Source organism: Pteronotus mesoamericanus, unplaced genomic scaffold, assembly GCF_021234165.1.
Source record: "Pteronotus mesoamericanus isolate MK-2021 breed Mesoamerican mustached bat unplaced genomic scaffold, CSHL_Meso_final contig_56, whole genome shotgun sequence".
NCBI lineage: Eukaryota > Metazoa > Chordata > Mammalia > Chiroptera > Mormoopidae > Pteronotus > Pteronotus mesoamericanus.
The window spans coordinates 15,592,267-15,619,277 of NW_026555201.1; the positions used below are offsets into that span (position 1 = coordinate 15,592,267).

General features: G+C 34.1%; 1 protein-coding gene across 1 annotated transcript; it reads left to right on the forward strand.

Annotated features, from left to right (window-relative positions):
* Positions 1-1,992: 1,992 nt before the first annotated feature.
* On the forward strand, positions 1,993-23,844 carry GLIPR1L1 (GLIPR1 like 1). Its single transcript, XM_054580236.1, has 4 exons — positions 1,993-2,169; positions 12,059-12,304; positions 16,204-16,304; positions 23,793-23,844. The coding sequence occupies exons 1-4, from the start codon at positions 1,993-1,995 to the stop codon at positions 23,842-23,844; spliced, it is 576 nt and encodes a 191-aa protein (XP_054436211.1).
* The last annotated feature ends 3,167 nt before the right edge of the window (positions 23,845-27,011 follow it).

Below are 27,011 nucleotides of genomic sequence, written 5' to 3' on the forward strand. Positions count from 1 at the left end.
CTCTTCTCCCTGCAACACAAGCACCTTAGAATAATTCGCCTATAATCAATAAGTTCTCCCATCTTCCACATGATGTTTGCCTGGTATTATGTTCTACCTTGCATTTAATCTCCTCTTTCCTTGAAGACTCTTCCTCTGGTATCCACATGCTTCCCTCTTGCATCCCCTTCAAGTATTTGCTTAGAAGTCACCTTCTTAAAGTTACCCACACTGATCACCCCGTTCGAAATCACAATCAGCAACCCCCACCTCTACACACACCCAGTGTTCCAAAACTCCTTAGCGTGAATTTATTTTGTCCATAGATATTTTCACCTTTTTATCATACTATAGAAGTTATTTATTATGTTTGCCATGTATCATCTGTTTCCTTAGGATTCTAATTCTAAGCACCAAAAAAAAAAAAAAGAAAGAAAGAAAAAAAAAAAAAAAGCCTGGTCCAGAGAAGACACTCGAAATATTTAAGTATACTAAAGACTATATACAATCACTCTGACTGCTGTCTTGTGACTAGAATACAGGATGGTCAGAGTGGGCGCAGGAAGTCCCTCTAGGGAACTATTGTAATTATCCATGAAATCAAGGAGGAGCCATTTCAAATGGGAAGCAGTAACCAAGGTCTGAAAATATAAAGCCAGCAGAATTTGCTAAAGGACCAAATCCTCCAAAGTTTGGGACCTGATAAGAGAATCAAAAGGATGGAGCTGCTATTAACTGAGGTAGGGAAGATTGGGGGAGGGCCAGGGTTGGGGTGTAGGTATCAGAAGTTCACTCTGCACAATGTACGCAATGTTAAAGTCACATACATTGCAATTCTCCATTAGCAGAGAGTAAGCCAGAAATATTTTCTCTGTTGTTCAGTAGAATTTCCACTAGGAAACGTACTTTTTCCCATTGCATAATTTAATTTTCCAGTTTCTACTAAAAAAAAATGATGAGTAGTTGCATCGAAGTCACCCCCTCCTGCCCCCATGTGGAGGTTAATTCCCTACAGTAGTCAGTACTTGTAAATATGTTTCCACTTGAATTATATGGCACTGTCAACAACCTCATTATCAAATAAGAAAAAATATATTTGAAATAGAAATACTGAAAAATTTCATTTAATGTCACAGAAAAATACTGATTTTGTAGTAAACAATATAAGTGATACCATGGATTTAAAACATTCAGCCAAATAAAATTGATTTGTATTACAATGTAAGCAAAATCAGCAATTAAATGCTCTCTGTCCTAGATTTTAGCCCAATTAAAGCAGTCTTTTATTTGAACTAAATAAACCAAAACCTAGTCACCAAAACCATAAGTCTGTTTCAAACTTAAATATCAAGGAGATTTTTGGCCAGAAGAATTAATTGGCTACATTTTCCACATGTATATTTTTATCTTTTTAGACACTCTCTTTAGATAAGAAAACAAGCAGCAAATTATTAAATTATTAAGTGTTTGACAAAATAGTAAGTTATGATGACACTGTGTCATAGAGTATATTCTAACTATATCCACAATCTTTGAGGAAAAAGGCAATCTTTGAAGTTTTTTTTTTAAACAATAAAAATAAAAACAATACACAGAGTCTGGGTCTATGAAACTAACAGCGGGTTTTGCACAGGCCTGGTCCACTGTCAGCATCTTCTGCTATATGATCCCTTTTATATAACACAGTGCTGCCTGCGTGTTGCAGTCTAGGTTGCCATCCAGACACCCTTCCCAGTGATTCCAGATTAGATCCACAGAAAGTGCATTCAAGGCGGTTTAATCTCTGCATCAGAGAGCCATTCGCAGCTTCCTCCTGTAGCCCATGGCTTTCTGGACGGCTACTCCTGCAGCTTGTTCTACCTCGGTTCTGGCCCCGCCTGCTGCACATCCTGGGCACTAGGCTCGAGGCTGTGCCGGAGGCTGGAGCCAGCAGAGAGCGTGGTCCCCAGGGGCCAGGAAGATTGGCCTAGCCGTTAGGGGTCCGTGCAGCCAGGGAATCCTTTGCGTTCCGCCATGGTTCTAAGGAATGAATTAAGTTGCTTTTGGACTTTAGGTTTCTGTCTGGTAGCCAGTAAATCGTCTCTCAATGTCCCATCCATCAAAGACCGGAGTTTCATAGACGCCTGTGTCGCTGCTCACAATGAAATGCGCAGCCAAGTTCAGCCCCCCGCGGCCAACATGAAATACATGGTGAGAAAAACCGGGCTGGGATCTTTTCAGGTTCATCCTAAGGTGTCTTGGTGATTCATTTTATGGACGCATTTGTATGAATTCACTCAGCATTCCCTTAAAAATCACACCTTGGCTGACCTGTCTCCTGCAGGGTGGCGATAGAAAGGAATGAGAAAGAAAATCTTGATGCTGATCCTTGCCTAGACTTAAATATGTGTGTGATTACATACAGGATAGGAATTTCTTTTTTTCTGGCATGGATTTATGTTACTTGGCTTTTTGATCCATTTGAGTCTTGTTTTTAAAATTTGTAAGGCAGGACAAAAGTAGTGGTTGAGGATAAGAATAATTATCTCCCTCTGTTAAGGAAAGATTCTTCTGAGTACTCTACACAATTCCCGAGATTCTGAGGTTTTCCAATATTGCTAGTGGGAAGAGGCAATATTCCCAGTATTGTGTAAGTATTAGGTCATATGCTTTTATCCTTTTGAATGGTTCATTCCTTGGCCTTGGGTATGTTCTTCATATGTGTGTGCTAATCCATAGTCTGTGAAATACTCATCTTTGAGCTTTGCCTTGGTGCAGGTCTCTCCTTTCTGGTGTTCTGGTACGGCCTGGGCAATCCCAGGGCTCACCGTGTTGGTTTCCCTCCTCTCAAAGATCACTGGTCTTTATTGCCTGATGTCATATGTCTTGACAACTGCTTTTTCAAACATGGATTTAATTTTTATTATTTCAAGTAAGAAAGTAAATTTAGTCCTGTTACTCCATCTTGGCCAAAATTGGAGGGCTAAGTCTTCAACTGTCACGAACTACTGAATCTTACAGGAAAACCAGGCACCTCATTTTATATCAACTTCTAAAATAGAAAAGATAGACCACAATGTGTTAACAAATAAACTTTGAAATCATGCGAGCTTTTTATTTTTGTTAACATATAACATTTTATTAAAGTATAGAACATAAAGATTTAATATGTGTGTATTGCAAAATGTTTACAGTAAGTAGTTAAGGTCCATTATCTCACATAGTTATATCTTTTTCTGCTTATAAGAACTTTTAAGATCCAATCTCCTAGCAACTAGTAAGTTTCAAATGTACAACACAGAATGGTGAGCTATACTAGCAATGCTATATTCTACTGCCATAAACTTGTTTACCTTATAACCAGAACTTTGTACATTTTGAACACCTTTACCCTTTCACCTACTCGTCACCCCCAGATTCTGACAAGCACCAATCTGTTCTTTGTATCATGAATTTTATTTTTTAATATTCCACAAAAAGGTGAGATCATACAGTATGTGTCTTTTACTGACTGACTTATTTCATTTAGCATACAGATAATTTTTAAAACAACACAGGTTTAGCATCTCACTCACATTACTCTCCACATCACCTGTTCTCTATGCAGTGCCTTTGGTTTGTTTACATCTTGGTTCCATCGTGTCAGCATTTGTTCTTCAAAGGCACCACTGAGAAAGCTAGAGGGCTGCACAGCAATTTTATGATCAGACTCAGAGGTGATTATGCCATTCCCACCTGTATCTCTCGGGCCAGAACTAGTCTCGTGACCCTAGCATGCTTACCTTAAATGCCTCTACCACGGACTGCTTTTGTGGTCATCAAATATTGTTTTATTCCTTTCCTTCCATAGAAAGAACAAATTCAAGGCCTCCGTCAAAGGATAAAACACAATATTGTTCAGTTACTAAATCAGAGTCTGATAACATTGAGTGGTATGCAACGATCTCTTCAGCAGGGTTGGTTGCAGATACCCTTGACCATGTGACCGTGTGTGCCCTTCACATAAAGAACATTTAATGCTAGCACAAAGACAAGACAACTACAACAAACATTTCTATTCAGGACGTAGAGGAATAGGACCCACACAGCACTCATTGTTTAAGAGCAATTTTGAAATCTTTAGAGTAGGCATTATGAAGATCTGCTAACCTGGATGTCAGGAAAGTTCTTTCATTAAAGGTGACAGGAGTTCTCTTGCCCCTTGCCTTTTTGTGGTCCCTATCTTCTCCTTCTAAAATGTTCGTCCTTTTCCATCATCCTCCTTGGCCCAATTTTCAACTGAAAAATTTAATAAAAACTTAAAACTCACTGGATGGGCTCAATAGCAGAACCAATATGACAAGGGGAAAAAAAAATCAGTGAATGGAAAATAGAACAATAGGATACCAAATCTGAACAACAAACAATGTGGATTGAAAAAAAAAAAAGGTGAGCAGAACTTCGGAGATCTATGAGACGATAACAGAATATGTAACATTCATGGCATTGGAGTTCCAGAAGGAATGGAGAAAGATGGGGAGAGGGCAGAAAAATATTTTAAGAAATAGAGAGACCATCCAAAATTTGGGAAAAGACAAACAATAAATTTGAGAAATAACCAAATATGATGAGCTCAAAGAATTTCATGACAAGATACATCATAATAAAACTTCATAAACTTAAGACAAAAAATATCTTAAAAGCAACTGAAGAGATAAAACACATTAGCTAAAAGAGAACAAATTTAATGTCATCAAACTTCTCATCGAAATCCATGGATGCCAGAAGGAAGTGACACAACATTTTGTATTTTGATTTCAGTGTCGATTTCAAAGAAGACTCATCTAAGAATTCTACATAGAGAAAGTATACTTCAGGAATGAAGGTGGAATTAAGATAAACTCATACTCAGGAACTAAGATAATTTGTCATAAGCATAACTCTAAAAGAATAGCTAAGGAAAGATCTTCAAAGAGTAAAATAATGATAAAACAAGGACTCTTACAACATCAGGAATGAACAAAAGGGCAAAGAGTAAAAATATGAGTAAATACAATAAACTATTCTCTTATGTTTTCTAAATTATGTTTGACTCTTAAAGCAAAAATTACACCATTGTCTTACATGGTTCTTATATTTGTAGATATTTCAGACATTTTTTTCTATTTTGTTCATTTATTTTGTTCTTTACATTCCACATATAAGTGAAATCATATGGTATTTGTCTTTTTCTGTCTGACATATTTCACTTAGTATAATACTCTTTAGGTACATCCACAAATGATAAAATTTCAAGTAATATTTCATTGTATATATGCACAACCTTTTCTTTATCCAATTGTCTATTGATGATTGTCTATTACAGATTGCTTCCATATCTTGGCAATTGTAAATAATGCTTCAATTAACATAGGAAGGCATATATATTTTCAAATTAGTGTTTTGAATTTTTTTGGATAAATACCCAGAAGTGGAATTCTGGGTAATAAGGTAGCTGTATTTTTAATTCTTTGAGGAACCTCTATACTGTTTTCCCCAGTGGCTGCACCAATTTACAATCCCAACTACAGTACTTGAGGGTTCCCTTTCTCCACATCCTCTCAAAAACTTGTTTGTTAATTTACTGTTGATAGTCATTCTGACAGGTATGACATGACATCTTATTGTAGTTTTAATTTGTATTTTTCTGATGATTAGTAATGTTAGCATCTATTCATATGTTTATTGACTAGCTGTATGTCCTCTTTGGAGAAGTGTCTACTCAGGTTCTCTGCCCAGTTTTTAATTAGATTGGGGTTTTGTTGTGGTTGATGTATGGGTTCTTTTTAAATTTTTGATATTATTCCCTTATCAGATGTATCATTGGTGAATATCTTCTCCCATTCAGTAAATTGTCTTCATTTTGTTGATGGTTTCCTTTGCTGATCAAAATCTTGTTAGTTTGATGTAGTTTCATTTGTTTATTTTGTTCTTTCCTTTGTCTAAGAAGATATTGTATGTCAGAAAAAAATTATTACTAAGTGAAATGTCAGAAAGTTTACTGCCTATGATTTTTTCTAGGAGTTTTATGGTTTTGAGTTTTACATTTAAGTCTTTAATCCATCTTAAGTGTATTCTTACATATATTATAAGAAGGTGATCTACTTCGAGGTTTGTGGGGGAGGGTTTGTTTTTTGTTTTATTGCATGTATCTGTCCAATTTTCCCAACACTGTTTATTGAATAGGCTGTCTTTACCCCATTGTACATTCTTGCCTCCTCTGTTATTGGTTAATTGGCCGTATATGCCTGGGTTTATTCCTAGGCTCTCTACTTTGTTCCACTGAGCTATGTGTCTGTTTTTATGCCAGTACTATACCATTATTCCTAGGCTCTCTACTTTGTTCCATTGATCTATATGTCTGTTCTTATGCCAGTACTATACTGTTTTGACTATTATAGCCTTGTAGTGTATGTAGTTTGATAACAAGTAGCATGATACCACCAACTTTGTTTTTCTTTCTCTAGATTGCTGTGGCTATTTAGGTCTTTTATGGTTCCCTATAAATTTTAGAATTATTTGTTCTAGTTTTGTGAAAAAATGTCATTGGTATTTTGATAGGGATTGCATTAAATCTATAGATATCTTTGGGTAGCATAAACATATTTTTAAGGAGTATATTTAAGAAAATTGTATTTTTGGTGGAGTGAATGGTAAAAGGGCCTAAATAGAAGTATAGTGGTCCCCCTTTATCTGTGAGAGATACATGCCAAGACCCCAAGTGGGGGTCTGAAACCAGGGATAGTACCAAACCCTTTATATTGAAACTGTGGATAGTATTGACCCACGATACACACACACACACATTTTCTGTTCATGTCTTCCATCCACAAATTTATTGCCTTTTGCATCTTAACTAAGCACTCATTACACACTGTGGCCATAACTTCAGAGTTTGATGTGCAGCAGAAAAATTAGCAAAAATTTCTAATTCTTTCTTCATAATTTCATAAACAGAAGATTGATTTTTACCACAGGTTTTAGCAACTTCAACATACAAATTTAAAGGAAACATTTTAGAGCTTCTCTTTGGTGCAGCCAATTGCCAGCATTACTACCCTTGCACTTGCACTTTAGGGCTATTAAGTAAAACAAAAGTTGCTTGAAACAAGCACAGCAATTTTGCAACAGTAGATCTGAAAACCAAGACAGCCACTGAGTGAGTCATGGGCAGGTAGCATAAACAGTATGAATATGCTTGACAAAGAAATGATCCACATCTCAGGATGACATAAGTTTCCATCAAGCTACTCAGAACATCATGCAATTTAAAACTTATGAATTGTTTATTTCTGGAATTTTTTATTTAATACTTTTGGACAATGTTTGACCAAGTAACCAAAAAAAGTGAAAGCAAAACCACAGATAAGATGTTCTACTGCAATATTTCTACACTCAGTCAAATTGGTGAAATGCTAACACTAGTAATTTGTGACTAGTTACATATATTATGTAATACCTACAGCTAACCTATATACTAGGTTTATACACTAAAACACCTATATAAAAATATATACCTAAAAACAACTATGAATGAGTCAAAGTGAAATTCTAAATAATAGTCAAGTAATTCACAGGAAGGCAGGAAACTGAAACAGGGATAAAAAATAGAGGGATTAAATAAAATGTTAGACTTACACACTAACTTATCAAAAGTTAAACAAATAAACACACAAAGATGAGCAAAAAAAATGCTATGACCTAGAAATTCACTTTAAATATGATACAATAGGTTAAAAGTAAATAGATGAAGAAAAACATGTTACGCAAACAATCAAAAGAAAGCAGATGTGGCTTTATTAATATCAGATAAATAGAATTCAGAGCAAAGAAAATTACTAGAAACTGAGAATGTCATTACATAATAATAAATTAATCATTCTATCACAAAGAAATTATAATAACATTTTATGTGCCCCACACAACACATCTTAAAAATATAGGAAAGCAAGCTGATATAACTAAAAGAAGAAATAGGAAAGTTCTCAAATATGTTTGAAGATTTCAAGACTCTTATCTCAACAACCAGACAGAAAATCAACCAGGATATAGAGGAACTTAATACTATTAACCAATAAGAATCTAATTGACTTTCATAGAATGCTCCATTCAATGTCCATAGACTACACAATCTTATCAAGTGAGTATTGAATAGCAACTAAGATTGACCATATTTTGAACTAAGAAATGAAAACTCAACAAATTTCAGAGAATTAAAATTATATAGAATATGTTCTTAGGTCAAAATGAAATCAAAACAGTTATCTACAGCAAAATAACAGAAACTTTTTAAGTACTTGTAAATTAAACACATTTGTCAAAGAGGAAGTCTCAAAGAAAATTTAAAATTATATATATATTAAACAACATATTAAAACATGCAATGCAGCTAAAGCAGTGGTGAGAGGAAAATGTGAAGCACTATGTGGTTACATTAGAAAAGAGGAAAGCTCTTAAGTGGATAATCTAAACTCTACCTAAAGAAAAAGAGAAAAAAATATATATGCAGAAGAAAGAAAATAATGAAAAGGAGAAGAAATCAATGAAGTTGCAAACAGAAAAAATTATGGAATAAAAGCTGATTCTTTAAAAAGACCAATAACATAGACAATGGCACGAATTACCAATATAAGGAATGAACTGAGGATACCATTAAAGACCCTGCATATGTATACTATGAATAACTCTACACATACTTGACATCAATAGGAAAAAAAAAGTGAAGTTTAACCTAAACTTTATCCTTAAACAAAAATTAACACAAAACAAATCACATATTTAAATTCAAAATATTACACTATAAAACTTTTAGAAGAAAAGGAGGAGGAAAGTCCTTAGGTTCTGCAGGTCAATCACCTTGAATAGACATGACCCCACAGCCACAAGCAACAAAAGAAAAAGTGAACATACTGACCCTCATCAAAATTAAAAACTTCTGCTTTCTAAAATACCTTGTTAAAAGATGAAAAGACAAGCTAGACACTAGGCAAAAATATATGCAAACCACTTATCTCAGAAAGAACTCCTGTCTAAAACATATAAAGAATTCTCAAAACTCAACAATAAAACAAAAATTTGATTTTAAAGTGAATGAAAGACTGAATAGACATTTCACCATGAGGATAGCGAGATGAAAAATAATCACATAAAAATAGGTTTAACATCCTTAGCCATAAGAGAAATGCAAATAAAAGAACACAAAGTGATATTACTACACACCAGTTAGAAAAGCTAAAATAACAAAATAGTGCAATACCAAACACTGGAAACTTTGTGGAGAAACCACATCTGTCATACTTTGCTAGTGAGAATGAAAAATGGTACAGCCACCTGAGAAAATAGTTTGGCACTTTTGTTCCAAAAAACTAAATGTACACTTACAATATGATCCAGCAATCACTCTCCTTGGCACCTTTTTCTTTTTTCCTAGAAAAAAGAAAACTTATTGTTGCACAAAGACCTGATCGCATATGCTCAATACAATTTACTTGTGTGCTAGTGTGCTAGGAAACATCCAAATTTCCATCAGTAGGCAAAGGATAAACAAACAGTGGTACATCCATACCATGGCATACAATTCAGCAAGAAACAGGAATGAACTAACAACACATCAAAGTGTGTATGGATCTCAAGGGAATTATGCCAAGCAAACAAAAAGCCAGTATCAAAATAGTTGCATACTGTGAGGTTCTATTTATATAAAATTCTTAAATTTATAAAATAATAGAAACGGAGAACAAATGAATGAATGCCAAGGTTTGGGAACAGGGTGGTAGAGTGAGTATGACTTTAAAGGATTAGCAAGAGGAATCATTTAGGTGATGGAAGAGTTATATGTATCTTGATTTCAGCAGTGGCAACTTCAATTTACACATGTAATCAAACTACATACACAAAAATATATGCATGTAAAACTATTGAAATCTTATGACCTGTTGATTGTATCAATGTCAATTTCTTGTTTTTGATTCTATTATGTTAATAGTTACATAAAACATAACCAACTGGGAATCTAGGTGACATTTATACAGAACTTCTCTGTACTATTTTTGTGATCTGCTGTAAATCTACAATTAGTTTAATATAAAAATATTTTTTAAACCACCTTGCCAATAATTGCTACATTAATAGCTACAATTATTAATAGCTATGATTTTTGTCAAAAATTGTTTCTGGTCTCTACACTCTTCTATTGAGCTATTCCTTGTGTTAATACTATAATTCTTAATACAGCTTTATGATGCCTTGATATTTGGTCAGGTCTTTTAACTTCATTTTACTCTTTAAAGGTTGTCCTAGCTATTGTTGGGTCTTTGAGTTGAATTTCCATATAAATTTTATAATCAATTTGCAAAAAAAAACCTCTACTTGAATTTTTATTAAAAGTGAATTAAAGAGCAAGGTTAATATTCTTTGCAATATTGAGTCTTTCAGACCATGAAAATTATTTATCTTTAGATTTATTTAAGTCTTTTACATTTTCTCTTAGTGATGTTTTATAGTTTTCAGTATAGGGATCTTTTTATATAATTCATTTATTTTATTTATAAATTTCATATTTTTGATGCTATCTGCTTCCAGAGTAACATGGAAATACAGTTTTGTATATCTTCCTGGTGTCTGGCAACCTTGGTAATTTTACTTCTTACAATCTAGTTTGTGTATTCATTTGAATTTTCTGTTATGCAGTTTTGTCATCTGGGAATAATCGTAAATCCCAATCAATCATTATGTTGCCATCACTAGTGAATTATTAATAAAGCAAAAGGGTGCAAAGGGAATAAATTGGGGAGCATGCATCTGTTTGCTTCCCCAGGAAGATACAGTTTCACACTCCAGGGGATTACAGCATTTCTATGCCAAGGAGATTAACACTCCTCCCTTCCCATCTCCCATACACCACTGCCTGGGCGGAGAAGGGGGAGGCAGAGACATGCACATTGAATTCAAAATGGTGCAAGGAAGGTGCATGACCAAAGAGAACTGTCAGTCTAACTAGAAGGTGTGAACACATCCAATGCCCACAAAAACTTGGGAAGTTGATTGGTGATTTTGAAAAAACACCCAGTCCATCTCAAACCCAAGCTAATTATCACCTCAGGGAGCTAAGAAGCTCTGTCTCTCCCTTGCTTATGACTGCCTCTTGCCCTGTGCATTTGCATCCTCTCTTGCTCTGAAGCGTGCAACCATGTGGGTATAGCATCTACTGGAGCCCACAGCAGATGGCATGGGCTCCAAAAGGACTAAGTTTTAATATGAAACAGAAACACTGGCTTTTGCTTTGCCCTTGTTGAGGACAGGGTTGGACTCTTCCCATAGCAGGAGAGACAAACATGGAAAATTGGAAACTCAGGGGGCAGCTTCTATGTCCACCTAAATAAACCATGCCACACCATAACCTCTCACATGTGGCTCCTTAGAATGCTTTCCTCACGGTTTCGTGGAAAACTAATTTCCACTGACAACAGCTAGACATTTTATATCTCTTGTCCTATATATTTATAACTCACATATTTTATATTACCTAAACTCCAATAAAATTTTAAATAGAAATAATTAGACATCTTCACTCCCAGTTTTTGGTGAAAGCTTTCAATATTTCACCGTTTTTTGTATTAATGCTTCCTCTAAGGCTGGATTTACCTATATATAGCTACTCTTGATCAAATTAAGGGAATTCTATTCCTAGTGTGCTAGGAAGATTTTCCCTTTTTAATTATAAGTGGGTACTCATCCTTTACTTATGATATGTTTGCATGTCTTCTGAATTACTAGGCTGTGAACTTTGACTTATTTAAATCACATTCAAATATTCGCTAACTGCCTAGACTGTACCAGGCCAAAAACGGACTGTCATGGAGTGGGTCACCAAGGGTTTCTGAAGTACAACTAAGAAGGAATAACTAATGGCGAACATAACAAATGACAAAGGAAAACTGTACTTTATTAAAGTGAAAATTTATACAAAATTTAATTGATTACAATAATTAGAATAACTTTAATGCAAAAAATGCACAATTATTTAAGGTTATCGTGCAATTATTTAATGCACAATTCAATTTAAATTATTTTTGTCTTTCAGACTTGGGATGAAGGTTTAGCAAAAGTGGCAAAAGCATGGGCAAACAAGTGCAAATATGAACACAACAGCTGTTTAAAAAAATCATATCAATGTCTTCCAGCTTTTGAATTTGTTGGAGAAAATATCTGGTTAGGTGGATTACCCATATTTACACCGAAATTTGCTGTTGCTTCTTGGTATAGTGAAAATAAATTTTACAATTATAGTAATCTACATTGTTCTAAAGTTTGTGGCCATTATACGCAGGTAAGTATTTGACATTTTATTCATTATTTCTTGTTTATGTACATTTCAATCACAAGACATGATTTTAGCATTTTCTTTTGAGTTTCTGTTGTATATCCTAAAAATTCACCTTTGTTTGAAGGATAGTTTTACTGGGTGTAGGATTCTGTGGACCTTTTGTTTTTTGAACTTTAAAGATTACTTTACTGTCATCTCAATTCATTAATTCCAATAAGTAATCTACTGTCAACCTTTCATTTATTCCTGTGTACATAATGTGTTTTTTTCTCCTCATTAACTTTAAAATTGTTTCTTTATAACAAGTCTTGAACAATTTCATAATGTACTGAAGTTTTCTTCATATTTTTGTGCTGCAGTTTACTGAGTTTCTTTGCACTGTAGGTCTATAAATCAAATTTTGAAAAATGTTGGATATTGTTTCTTTTTTTATAAATGCAAGCTTAAGTTTCTTTTTTTAAAGATTGTATTTATTTATTTTTAGAGAGGGGAAGGGAAAGAGAAAGAGAGGGAGAGAGAAACATCAATGTGTGGTTGCATCTTGTGCACCCCCTGCTGGGGACCTGGCCTGCAACCCAGGCATATGCCCTACACTGGAAATAGAACTGGCGACTCTTTGGTTCTCAGGCCAGCGCTCAATCCACTGAGCCATACCAGATAGGGCTGGATATTGTTTTTTGAAATATTTCTGAATAATCTGAATTTAAAAATCTCTCACTTCTCTCTTTCCAGAGTGCAGTCACCAATGTAGAAGGCCACTTGAATTTTCCTATGGTTAATTGATGTTCTCTTTTCTTTTTCCTTAAATTTTTTAAACTCTGTGATTAACTTCAGATAACCTTATTTCTTACCTAAGTTCTTATCTAAGCTCACTAATATTTTCTTTTCTATTGTTTAATATACAGTTAATGACATTTAGTTTATCTTTCATCTTAGATGTTAAAGTTTGCATCTCTAGAAGTTCGATTTTTGTCATCTTCATGTTATCAGTAATTACATGTAGAATATTTGATCTTTCATCTAGCTTTTTAACCACATGAGCTAGTTACAGTAATTATTTTAACATTTCCTCTGTTAACACTAACATCTATTTTAGTTCTGGGGTAGTTTCAATAGATTAATTTTCCCTCTTCATTTTAAGTCAAATTTTTCTGCTTATCATATTGGGTATGTTTTATTTCCCAATTTTGTAAATTTTGCCTTTTTGGAGGCTAGATTTATTTATATACCTATAATATTCTTAAATTCTCCTCTGGGATATAGTTAAGTTACCTGGAATTTGTTAGATCCTTTTCATTCCTGCTTTTAAAATGTTAAGTGGAATCAAGGCAATGTTTAGTTTGGGCTAATTATCTCTCACCAGTGAGGCAAAACTCTTCTGCATACTCTACCCAGTGCCCCAGAAATTATGAAACTTGCCAGACTAGACAGCAGGAAAGGCTCCATCCCTGGCCCAGTGTAAACCCTGGTACTCCTTCCTGCAGTTTTTATAAGTGGTTCTTTCCCAGGTGTAGGGTGGTTTATTCACAGACATGCTCTGTTTAGTACTCTGCTGAACTGATGATGGGGACCTCCTGAAGAGCTCCATAGCACTGTCACAGTTAGATTTTCACCACTGAAGTACTACTTCACCTAAACTCCTGCCCCCTTGGTCTTCCCAGACTCTCTGCTGTCTCTCGACTGTGTGAATCCATTGAGCTTCTCCTGGTTTCTCCACCACCACTTCCCCACCAGCCACCGCCTGGAAACTCTCCCAAAGCAACAAGCTGAGACAATTGCACAGCTCACAGCTTCTCCCCACCCCAACTCTCAGGGGACATTATCCTTTGTTGTTGTATGTCTAATACCTTGAATAACTTTATTTCTATAATTTTTCCAGTTCTTTTGGTTGTTTCAGGTGAGAGGTTTTGGATGAGAAATGGAAGTCATATTTTAGCCAAGCTCAACTTAGATATGACACTAGCTCCTAGGACATCCCATTTAAGCAAAAGAAAAAAACTCTCTTCTCCAAACTCACCCATTTGTATAAGTTGAATTAACATATAGCGTCTGAAAGCATGTCATTTTTATCAGAGGTGCACTGAACAAGAAAATAGCAGCTTTCATGCTCCTATTCTGTTAATCTTTGTCCAACAACAGGATGATGTAAATCAGGAAATCTTTCTCAGAGCAGATGTTTTATACAAAGGTTACAGTTTGGCTATTGCTAAGAAATAGACAAAATGGGCTCAAATGTCACTGATAACAGAAGACTGTTAGCATGTCCTGATAACAGGAAGAATGCAATATTGATAACAGGCATAATGCAATATTCCTAATATGACATCAAAGCTGAGTCATGGCCTCTATGTAATCCTTTGCTTCCTTTTTTACTATAAGGGAAAAATAACCTGTTTTCGAACATCCCTTGTCCCTTAACAATGCTACAGCAGAATCCAGAGCTCATTCCTCATTGGCTAATTGACACATATGTTTAAACAATTCAGAATAGGTCCATTCTTCTTATTGGTTCAACATTTCTTGTCTTTGTATCTTGTTTAGTGTTCTAAAGGATATGTGGTAAAAATTTCTTATTGTTACCATCTGAAGATATTTGTACTGAAGTTACAACCAAAGTTCATATTTTTGTTACACCTAGTCCTTTTAATAAAAGCAAAACATTTTAAACCTATACATAATCAATATTTATCTTTACCATTCCAAAAGCAAAAAAAGCCACAGTTTAAGTACACTAAGAAAATAAAACTTCATGATGTAGTCAGCTATTCATAAACCAAATTTTTAAACATGATGTTCTTGAAAATATATATACATGTAGTCGTATAGTTCATTAACTTTCTAAAACATTAAAAAAGAATGGGGTATTTTAGGAATCTAGCTTAATCTCACTTTATTAAGTGGCAAACTAGCTCAGAATTGACTCGCCATTCTCCAAAGCCACACACATGGTTAGAGGAAAAACCCATCTCTTTTCTGTTCAAAATGTTTTTATTGTACTTTGCTGCCCCTCAGGCAAACAAAGAGGAATTAAAATATGTTTTGTAAAACTGTTGATTACAGCTACACCCAGGCCATAGGAAATAGTGACTAATTAATATATCAGTTTATAAATTGTGTCAATACGTTTTGTTAATTGGATTGTTAAATGAATGGATTCAGAAAATCCACTTGTGTTTAGAAAAATCTGTATCAATTTTCCTGGTTATTTTGTTTTCCAAAGTAGAGTATTTTTCCTTTTGTTCTTTGGGAATTGGAGGAAAACTCCATTCTATCCTTGTCACAAAAGAATACTAATTTTTTCATCTCTTTATCTCTCTCCCCTATAGACAGTTTTCCATAGAAATCTTATTCTTTTGAATAACTGCTATTTTTTACAATGAAACAAAAATATTCACCACTCTTATGGCAGGCATACTTTTTGCACAAACCCAATATGTTCTTAGTCGCTATAGCTATCTGTCTCTTGTGGTTTGGCAGAGATAGGAATATGGTTAAGATCACAAAATTTGAAATGTGATCATAAACTAAATAGAATATTTAGAGAAAAAGAAATAAAAGTTAATAATTGTTTTCATTTTAAGCATTGATTTTGACATTGTATTATATACCTATGGAGAAAATAAAAACATTTCATAAATCATCTAGAAAAAATTATTTTCCACTATGTATTATATCTTTTGATTTTTGAGAATTATCAATGAGGGAAAATTAGTTAGGTATCCCTTATGAAAGCAGTCTTTTAAAAATTGTTTTAAACTAAATGTTAGAAATTAAGAAAAATAGTCAATAAAAATTAATGTATATTCATTTTTATGGCATGACTAAGATTATAGTAATTCCCACAGTGCAATGTAGCATAGAGTTCTTCTGCATATTTTATTTAAAATTTTTTTTCCTTATAGGTAGTTTGGGCCAATTCACATAAAGTTGGTTGTGCAATTACAATTTGTCCTAAACTTGGGAGAGCTGAAACTTCAATATTTGTATGTGACTATGGACCTCCGTAAGTTATTTTGCTATTAAAAATATTTTATATTGAAGTAAGTGTTACAGATTGTTTCCAAAATAAGGTCTTACACTAAAAAGACAGTTATACATTTAATAAATAAAACCTCCCTCTATAATGCTAATCAAATGAAACAACTGAAAATAGAAAGTGGTGAGAGAATATTGCTATTGCCTTGTGTAAAGAATTATACCTGCCATGAAATATTTAAAGTTCAAAGTGAAAATGATGAACACTGTTGGTTAAGAAAAAAAACCCAGATACCTAAAATACATTTCTACACTAAATACTGGAAAACAAAAGAGGCTAGCAGGTGCTTTCCTAACATAATACAACAACTGGAATGAGCAAATGATTCAGAATGATGGTAGAAAGTACATTCTCCTAAGGAAAAAAATGCCATAATTTTTTATTGCTTTTTTGATAACTGTACATCTACTTGGAAATATAACATAAACCTAACGAGAGGCTCCAAAAATGAAATTCTGTAACTCTAACCCTAATGATCTGTACAAGAAAGAAGATAAAATCCTTTTACAATCCAACCATTTAACAAACAAAAATATTAAAATAAAATATACCAAAGGTGAAAACACAGGCATAAAATAAATATACAGGAATGGCTAAAAAAAAACGGAGATGTGCCAAAGTTGCTATGGAGAACAAATGTGTATATCTCTTTCTCTATCTCTCCTACTCACTCCCTCGGTTAGCAACCGAAATAAGTAAGACAAAAGTGTAACAAAAAGAAGAAAAACAAAGGACCAATGAAACAAATAGAATAAATAAGAAGGTGATAGCCTTAATCTTAACTATGTCAATACTCACATCAAATGTAAGTGCTACAAACACCCAAATGAAAAAGCAGAGATTGTGAGATCAGAAAAAAAAAATCAAGAACCAATTACATGCTGCCTACAAGAAGTATACTGTAAACATAAAGACACAAATACTTTAAATGTAAAAGGACAAAAAAAGCTTTACTATACTAACATTAGTAAAAAGTAAAGCTGCAGTATCTATATAAATATCAGATCATGTGAATTTCAGAGCAAAAACTGTCACCAGGAATAAAGAAGGCAATTACAAGTAATAGTGGAGTTAATGAAGAGTCAACTTGGATGAAGTGAACAAATTCCTCAAAAGACACAAATTACAAAGGAGAAGTAAAGTGAAAAACTAAAGTGAAGAGATACAGAGTAGTATCTCTTATGAACATGGGTATTTAAATTCTAAATAAAATTTAACAATTGAATCTAATAATATAGTAAAAGCACAATACACCTTGTCCAAAAAGAGTTTATTCCAGAAGTGTAGGCCTGGTTTAACATTCTAAAATCAATCCTTGTAATTAGCCGTATCAGTCAGCCTAAAAATAAAAATAAAAATCATATGATCATCTCACTACTGAGAAAAAAACATTCATTCATTCCTGATAAAAGTTCACTGCCAACTAGAAATAGAAGGAAACTTCTTAAACCTAGTAAAGAACATCTTTGAAAAACCTACATGTAATGTTATACCAAACAGTAACAAATTTTCTGTAAAGTACCAGACAGTACATTTTCTGTAAAGTACAGATAGTAAAAATGTCAGTCTTTGCAAAACATATGCATTCTGTTGCATATTTATCTTTGTGTTTTTTATTGTTTTAAATAACCTTTTAAAATATTAAAAAAAAATTCTTAGCTCACAAACCACAAAAACAAACCACAAGCCAGATTTAGCCTATGGACCATACTTTGCCAACTTCTGATCTATAGATTTATATAGAAAATCCAATAGAATTTATGAGAACTGTTCTACAACTAATTAGCAAGTTCAGAAATTTTTCAGGTTAAAAAATCAAAATATAAAATGCAATTACATGCCCATAAACTAGCAACAAACAATCATAAGTTGAAATAAAAAGACAATACCATTTATAACAGCATCAAAAACGTAAATTATCTACAGATAAATCTGGCAGAAGATATGAGTGACCTGTACACTGAAAATTACATAATATTCATGAGAGAAATTAACATATACACAAATGAATAGAGAGATATACCCAGTTAATAGGGTAAAAGACTCTATTGAGATGTAATTTTTCAATAAATTCATCTATAGATTCAGTACAATCCCAGTAAATATCCTGGGAGGTGTTTATCGTAAAAATTGACAAGACTTAATTCTAAAATTCATAAGGAAATGCGAAGGACCTAGAATAGCCAAAACAATTAAGAAAAAGAACAAATTGGAAAAACCGACACTGTTGTTTTCAAGAATTATTATAGCTAGAATAATCACAACATTGTGATATTGACATAAAGTTAGACAAACAGATGAGTGGAACAGAATAAGGAGACCAAAAATAGATCCACACATGATTGATCATATATGATTTTGCATAGATACACAAAGGCAATGCAGTGGAAAGGGATATTTTTTCAACAAATGCTGCTGAAACAATATATCATCCATATATAAAGAGCAAAAGTAAACTTGAATATACACAAACTACAACCTACAAAAATAACTCAACAGATCTTAGGCCTAAATGTAAAACCTAAACTATAAAACTTGTGGAAGAAAACATAGATAAAAACTGTGTGACCTTAACATAGCCAAAAGTTTTTAGGTACCACACCAAAAGCATGATCCATAAAAAACAAATTTACAAGTCGGATCACGTTAAAATTAAAAATTACAACTATTTGACTTCCTGTCAAGATGGAGACGTCAAAAAAGATTACAATTATTCAAAGGCAATGGTAAGAGAATGAAAAGATAAGCTATAAACTAGAATAAAGTTTTTGCAAAACCTATCAGAGAAAAGACTGTACTGAGAATCTAAGAGGAACTGTCACCATTCAGTATCATGAATATTTAAAACAATAAAAATGGATAAAAGGTTAATAAAGGAAATATGCAGATGGCAGATAAGCAATGATAAAACCTCAATATCATTAATCATTTAGAGAGCTACAAATTAAAACCACAATGAGTACTGTTACACAGCAATGTGAATGGCTAAAGATTGGCCATTCCAAATCCAGAGGAAGATGTGATGGAACTAGAATTCTCAACCACAGCTGGTGGAAATATATAGTGTCAAACTATTTTGTAAAAATAATGTGGCAGTTTCTTAAAAAGTTAAATATGCACCAATCACATGATCTATTTATTACAGTCTTAGATATGTGTTCACGAAAATGTATGTCCATAAAAAGACACATATAAATGTTGAAAATATGCATAGCAACTCTGTATGTAAGTAAAAAACTGGAACAACCCAAATGTCCATCAGCAGATGAATGGATAAATGAATTGAGGTTTATTCTTTAATGGAATGTTGATAATGTTAATAATGTTTTTCTTTGTGTACCTTAAGTAATACTTTTTAAAGTCCACAGGCACAGAGAAGGAAAAAAACCCCAGGGTTGTTAGAATGTAGAAGCTGATATTATTGAAAAGCAGGCATAATATCTGCCAAATGATTGACCAAATGGTATCATTTTTTGATACATAATGAAACAGAACTAGATAAGGACTATGGTATTGTGTTTCCATCTGCAATTTAAATTTTGCTTAGTTCATTTATAAAATACAGAGATAATCTTAATGTTTTACAACAAAAATAAAATCTGTGGCTGTTACATACATAATTACACTGGGTTCACATCTAATTTGTGTTCTATAGAATATTCAAGAATATATTGCCCTGGTCAGGTAGTTCAGTTGGTTAGAGTATCACCCTGACGACATGCCAAGGTTTCAGGTTTGATCCCTGGTCAGGGCCCATAAGAGAATCAACCAATAAATACATAAAGAAGTAGAAAAACAAATTGATCTCTCTCTCCCTTTCTCTCTCTACCTCCCTACTTTCTCTCCTTCAAAAACAATAAATAAAATTGTCAAAAAGAATATAACTTACTTTTAACAATACGCTGTAAAGTGCAGTTTTAACGTTTCTTTTTACAAAAGAAGTAAGCATAAAATTGGGACAGAAGTTATTTTCCTTTCAAAATTCATGACTTAGTAAGCAACCAAAAAAACTTACATAGAAGAATGGACAAAGTTAGAGAAATAAATAACCATTTGGCTACTCAATGTGTTTTTTTTTTTACAGAGGAAATTACCTAAAGACTCTCCCCTATATTAAAGGAGTGCCCTGCTCTTTGTGCGGAGGAGAAACTTGCAAAAACAAGCTCTGCCGTAAGCAAAAAGGGGAAATGAAAAAAAAAATGTAGCATTCTATTTGGAAAACAAAGTTTCCATAAATTCATTATATTTTCAAATGTAGCTCTCCTCAGGTTTATAGAGAAGTTATAAACAGGATTTGATTGCTGCTATATGGTGATACAAATCATTTGTGATAAATCTTGTTCCAGCTTGGTTGATCCCTCCCTTCTTTACTGAATGTTTTTCCTCTCAGGCTAAAGGGCAGAAAGAAGTGAGTTAGAACTTTGATCGAGTTTGCTGCTACACGGTATATATTTGCTGCTATATAAAAGACTATCAGTTGAAGTGTTTACTAGTATTTGCCTCCATTCTCCTCCTTTTATTAATTATTATTAAAATAGCAATAACAATGAAGTCTGAGGCCTAGTAGGTCTTCTCCCAACTTGTTCCTTTTCCAGAAATTATTTGGCTACTCTTGGCCCTTTGTTCTTGCAAATTAATGTTATGATAAGCTTATCAACTCCACAGAAGACCTTGAAATTTTGGTTGGCATTACACTGAATTTCTAGATAAAGTTAAGAAGAATTAACATCTTTACAGCATTGACTATATTAATAAAGATTGTTTATTTGGGTTTTTAAACATTTTTCAGTTAAGTCTTGAAATTTTCTTGCTAAAGGCCTTGCACATAAAATTAGATTCCTTAGTAACATGTATTTGTTGTTATTAAAATAGTATTTTAAAATTATATTTCCTAATTGATTTTTGCTGATTTATAGAAATATAAATTATTTTATTAGTCTACTATCCAGGAATATTACACAATTCTTTTGTTAATAGTTTGTTAACCCTCTTGGATTTTCTAATGTTCTCTATAAAAAATGTAAGTTTGTTCTGTCATCTAACCTGTATATCAGTTATTTATTTTACTAATATTAATAGTCGGTGAATCTTCCAGTGCAATATTGAACATAAGCTGAAATACTGACACCATTCTCTTGTTCCTGACTTTAAGGACAATGTTTCACCAATGTTTAAGGACAATGGTAGTTTTCTCTTTTCCTTATTTTACTTTGAGCTTTTATCTTAAAAGAATATTTAATTTTATCAGATTATTTTCTGCATCTCTTGAAATGACACCACATTTTTTTTCCTTTTATGTCTTCATGCTGTAAACTACATCAAAAGTAGTACTTTATGATTTTAATTTTAAAAAACTTTACTTGTGCTTTCAATTCCTCTTGAGTAAATACAATTTTTAAAAAACTGGTTTAATTCACTAATATTTTCAAATTATTGTAAAGAGATAGGCACATGGTGGTTTTTAATTTTTTAAATCTTTTATCACATCCTGTTTCCTTTTTCCATTTAGTTTATTGTTTCCCTTGTTCTTATTTTTTAAACTTTATTGAGATATGATTGACATGCAAAAGCTATACATATATTTAATGCATACAACTTAAATGGTGAAATTTATATTTTCATATAGATACTGGGGGGTAAGTTATGGGTAGAAATCCAATTTAAACTCTTTGAATCCCCAAATAAATCCAAATTGGTCATAAGGTTTCTTTTATAGGTGACTAGATTCTTGTTAACATTTCACTTATAGTTTTTTTAGACATATCATTGGCCCGAAATTTTCCTTCCTCATTTCTCGTATGATTTTGACTTCAAGGTTAAAGTACCCTCATTAAAAAAAGTTGAAAGTTGGGAGCATTACCTTTTTTAATATTTTGGTTACCATTTGTAAAAAATTCTGATTATGTTTTGAATATTTGGGAGTCTTCTGTAAAACAATCTTGTTCTGGGTTGTATGTGTTTGTACTTTGTAAATTACTGGTATAATTTCTTTAAATGTTTTATGATATTAAGGTTTGGTGACAAAATTAGCAAATTTCTGTTTTATATAAGTTTTAATGAAAATCTCTCTCATGTTTTTAACTGTGCTCCATTTGTTACTTTATGATTACATAAGTCCTATGATTTTTTATTTGTGCATTCTTTCTCTCTTTTGTTGTTGTTGCTCAGTTACTATGAATGCCAGCTTTTAGTCTTGTTGACTTCCTTTTTGAGAGTCAGGATATATAGCTTAATGGATAAATGCATAGGCCTTGCAGTGGGATGGCAACTCAGGAGGTGATTCAAAGCACTTAAGTATGATAAATAATATACAGTGATTTGAGCCCAAAACAAAGTAGGTTCTTAATGAATTTTAGCTATTACTTTAATTAAGTTCCTCATTATTTTCTCTTTTGGTCCAATTTATTTATTTATTATTTTGTAATCCTTACCCGAGGACAGTTTTTCGTTTCTTTTTAGAGAAAGGGGAAGGGAGAGAAACACCGACATGAGAGAGAAGCATCGATTTGCTGCCTCCCATATGAGCCACCCCAAGATTTTATGTGCCCAGGCTGGAGATTGGACCTGCAACCTAGGCATGTGCCCTGGCCAGGAATCGAAGCTGCAACCATTTGGTTACAGGATGACGTTCCAACCAACTAGGTCACACCAGCCAGGGCTGGCCCAGTTTATTTTTTGCATAATACTAATCATGCTCTGAATGATCATTTTTACTCATGTTTATTTATTTAGTCCATTTTTAAATTGATGATACTTTTTCTGTAAGGGAAAGAACTTTTGTTTTTCCTGATAACCATTATATCCATATCCAAAGGCTGGAATCATGCTCAGTACACATCAGGCACTCAAAAGAATTTATAAATGAAAAAATAATAATAAAATAAATGAGTCCCTAAAAAATTGCAGTTTACTGATAGAATGGTAAATAGGGGAGAAATATTTGATGGGGAAAAGATGTAGAGCAAGGAACCCTACAGAAATGAGCAAAATATTTGATGGAAGGCTCTGGGTACCCAAAATTCAAAGCGAGAGACTACCTTTATCAGGGACTTTAAATGGGCAATTCAAAGTGGCAAAGACCAAGTTACCTAGTGCTGGCTATGTTTGACTTCCATGCTCTCAACACAAGAGGCATTCTAGAAGTATTTGTGGACATGACATTGTTGTCAGGGAGTATCATACAGATTTTTAAATTTTAACTACAATGGGATTTGGGGAGGAAGCTTTCATTTTCTTAAGTTAAAAAGCTAAATTTTGTTTTTTGAATTGGTTATCTTATTCTAAAAGCCCTAAAATCAAATAAATGCTTTTAATTATATATATATTTTTTTCTATTGTAGGAAATAAAGAGCGTGATAAGACTCAAAGTACGTACCAAAATATTTGAGTATTGATTTAAATATTTCATTCCCTTGAAATTACATTGAGCTCTTAACTCTTGTGTTTTATTGACAGCATATCCGAATTCGAATATTCAGAGGAAAGCACCTCAGTGGAGAGCATGTAATCTACTGTGCCTCGTTTGTGTTCTTCTGAGGATGTTTTAAGTTTCATTTATGTACAAGAAGAATTCTCAGACATGACAATAAAGAATTTATGGCTAAATGTTGGGAAACGCCCTGTCTAGTTCCAGAAACTGTAACCCCGCCGACAGGCTGAAGGGCCCCAAGGCTGGAAATAATCAAGGAGGCCTTGGAGGAACAGGCCCCGGAGGAGGCATAACCTGCCCCGCTTGGCAGGGGCGTAGCTTCTGCCTCTCTGCTTTGCTCTATGATGGTCACTTGTTGATAACGGGTACGTTATCTCATGCAGAGATAACAACCTAAGTCAGACATCAATCGGTATGGGAGGCAGACTAGAAATTGAGGGACACGCAGAGAAGGCAAAAAAGGCCCACACCCCTCGGCTTGGCTTGGACTTGGCCAGAGTCCTCATTTTATCCGAAAGAAGTCTCCGTCTCTTGGTGGCTCCCTCCCCCCACCTGGCTCAGGCTCGAAACAATACCTGAGATAGTCCTAAACCAGATCTGGTGGTTCCCAGGGAAACCAGGCCTAATAGTAAATTCTTTAAAGTGTGCTTTGTTTTTCCCTCTAAAGCTATAGCCAGCTCCTGCTGGGAAGGAAATTTACATTATTGACCGACCCTAAACCTATATATACCCTTGTGTATATACCTCACTCTCCTGTTTAGTCATTTCTCTTGTTTACTAGTCTCCTCTCGGACACTCCCCCCCCCCCCCCCAATAAATCGGTGTGTTCTTGCCATTTGTTTTCTTCAAAACATCACCCATTCTCTGTGAACATTAACATACTGATGTAATGAGATAACCTGTGCATTTCTGTTACCTGGTCCCACTGATAACCTTTTCAATAAAAGCCTTTGAACAAAGGGACTCTGGGCCTTCCCCGCTAGAGGAATGTGCCACGTCCCATCTCTTGGCAAACAGAAGTGTTTGTGACGACTCTTGTTTATTCCCGCTGATCCGTGACACCCTTGGGACACGCTCTGTGGGATTCAGAGTCCCCGATTCCGTATCAGCAGGCCCCGGACAGTAACCCTCAGATCCCCGAGTGCCGCGCTCCCGGTGACGTGCTCTGTTATTTTAGCTCTACATTACAGCTAAATGTAAGTCTCATCAGTTTAATTATTAAAATTTTTACACTCTTGTCTGTTACCTAAATTTAATATCTGGTTTCAATTCAAAAGATGTATGTCAATATAGAAGGATAGCAGTTAAAAATATTTCAGCTTATTCATTTTAAATTACAATTTCATATGCATCGAGTCCCATTCTCTAATATTTTAAAGTCATTGTAGTTACAATAGACCTCCAGAACTAAACATTGCAGATATTAGATATTTTTACTATATGCCGGTAGTTTCCTTTAAGAATACTATCAATATTTTCAGAAAAAAAATATTATTAAGGTGTCATGTCATGTTATATTATTGTCATATATTTGTGGAAATGGATGAGAACAGAATATTCAAAAAGGGAAGTCAATTACATTTTAAAACTTTGATATGTAAAATTATGTTCTGAAAATTAAAATCAGTCTTAAGAGATTTTTAAAAAATAGGTCCTGTATAACTAATGCAGATAGTATAACTTTTAAAACCCTATAAAAAAATTATATGTACTATGCATATAGTTAACAACATCTTTACAAACCAAAGAATTGCTCAATTCTGGCATTTCACCTGAAAACAAAAAAATAAAAACCCACCTTATTATTTCATTAATACAGTTTTAAAAATCTTTTATGTTGAATTGTTGACTCTGTAACGGGGCACAGCCAGGGCCCCCACAAAGGGCATTTGTAACAGGGTCCAGAAAATGGGGTGTCCAAGAAAAAATATATTCTCCCCACCCCAGGGCAGGCCGCCATGGGGAATGGGAGCCTTGAGCAGGGCCATTTAGAGTCAGTTTGCATGTCAATAACAGGATAGCTTCATTCCTCATATGCAAAGAGGGTTATTTTGAATATCACCAAAGCTAATCAGGAAGGTTTAAAAGACTTAATACAGAATGTAACTGGAGACGGAAGGAAGAGACACAGGCACACACAAGAGAGACAAAGGGACCCAGACTCTGGGTAATAGTGTGAAGACCACGGGGAAAGCAAGAGGGGAGGAAGGACTCTTGCTACTGGGCCAGGAGAAGGTGCCACATGGTTATGGAGTAAGAGTTGGAGATTAACGCGACACAGTGGATGGTGCTGAGACCCGCGAGAGGCCTGCCTAGCCGAGCCCTGGACTTCTGTTCTTTTTCTTCTGAAGGACGGTACCCCTGACTGGCCTGACTGGGCAAAGGGGGAGAGGCAGGACTGTGCGTGAGCTGGTGATTGTTTTAAAGGGATTTTGAAGTTTAAGGGTGACATTTAGCCATTAATCAAACCTGTATAACTTCTGAATAAATAGTTCCTTTCCTTTTCACCAAACTGTGCCATTCAGAGCCATAATTCTAAGGGCGGCGGGCAAAGGACCTACAGCAGAGGGACCCCACGGAAGGGGAGTGTCAGTTTTGGTAAAAGCATCTGGGCACCGCCCCCTTCCAAGGGTCAATTTGTTTGGTAACAACTCCACCAACTTCCCTCAGTTATAAATATTAAAAATCACTTTTAGATGTATTTTTAACTGAGAGTTATTTAATATACATTGCCAAATACCTAGGCATTTCCATGTTCTCGGTTGATTGATGCTTTGTTAAAAATGAAACCAAGTATTTCAGAAAACCACCAGGGGGAGGTGGAGAGAGAGAGAGAGAAAAAGGGTGGAGGAGAGATTTTAAGAAATTAGTTTACATGAGATGGCAGCTAGCAAGTCTGGAATCTGTAGAACAAAAGGGCAGGATGGAGGCTCAAGTAAGAGTTGCTATTGTATTTTTGAATCTGAAGCCTGGAAAATAAGGCATAGTTTCTATTTTGCAATCTGAAAGCACTAATCCTTCAGGAAATCTCTGTCTTTGCTCTTAATTGATTGGACCTAGCCCATCCACATTACTACAATATCTAGACTAGTGTTTTTGATCAAACACTAGCCTCTATAGTCTAGCCACATGGATACATAAAATTAACACTGCTATTTGGTATCATGTAAATGAAGTCACTATCTTTTAAGTAAACTATTGCTATTTGTTTATCTATTACATTATTAAAATTTTAATTCATAATT

Excerpts from the sequence above, each read along its gene's own strand:
- GLIPR1L1 (XM_054580236.1), top strand. The coding sequence starts at position 1,993 with ATGGTTCTAAGGAATGAATTAAGTTGCTTTTGGACTTTAGGTTTCTGT. Across the intron at positions 2,170-12,058 it reads CGGCCAACATGAAATACATG|ACTTGGGATGAAGGTTTAGC; the intron begins GTGAGAAAAACC and ends TTTGTCTTTCAG. Across the intron at positions 12,305-16,203 it reads TTTGTGGCCATTATACGCAG|GTAGTTTGGGCCAATTCACA; the intron begins GTAAGTATTTGA and ends TTTTCCTTATAG.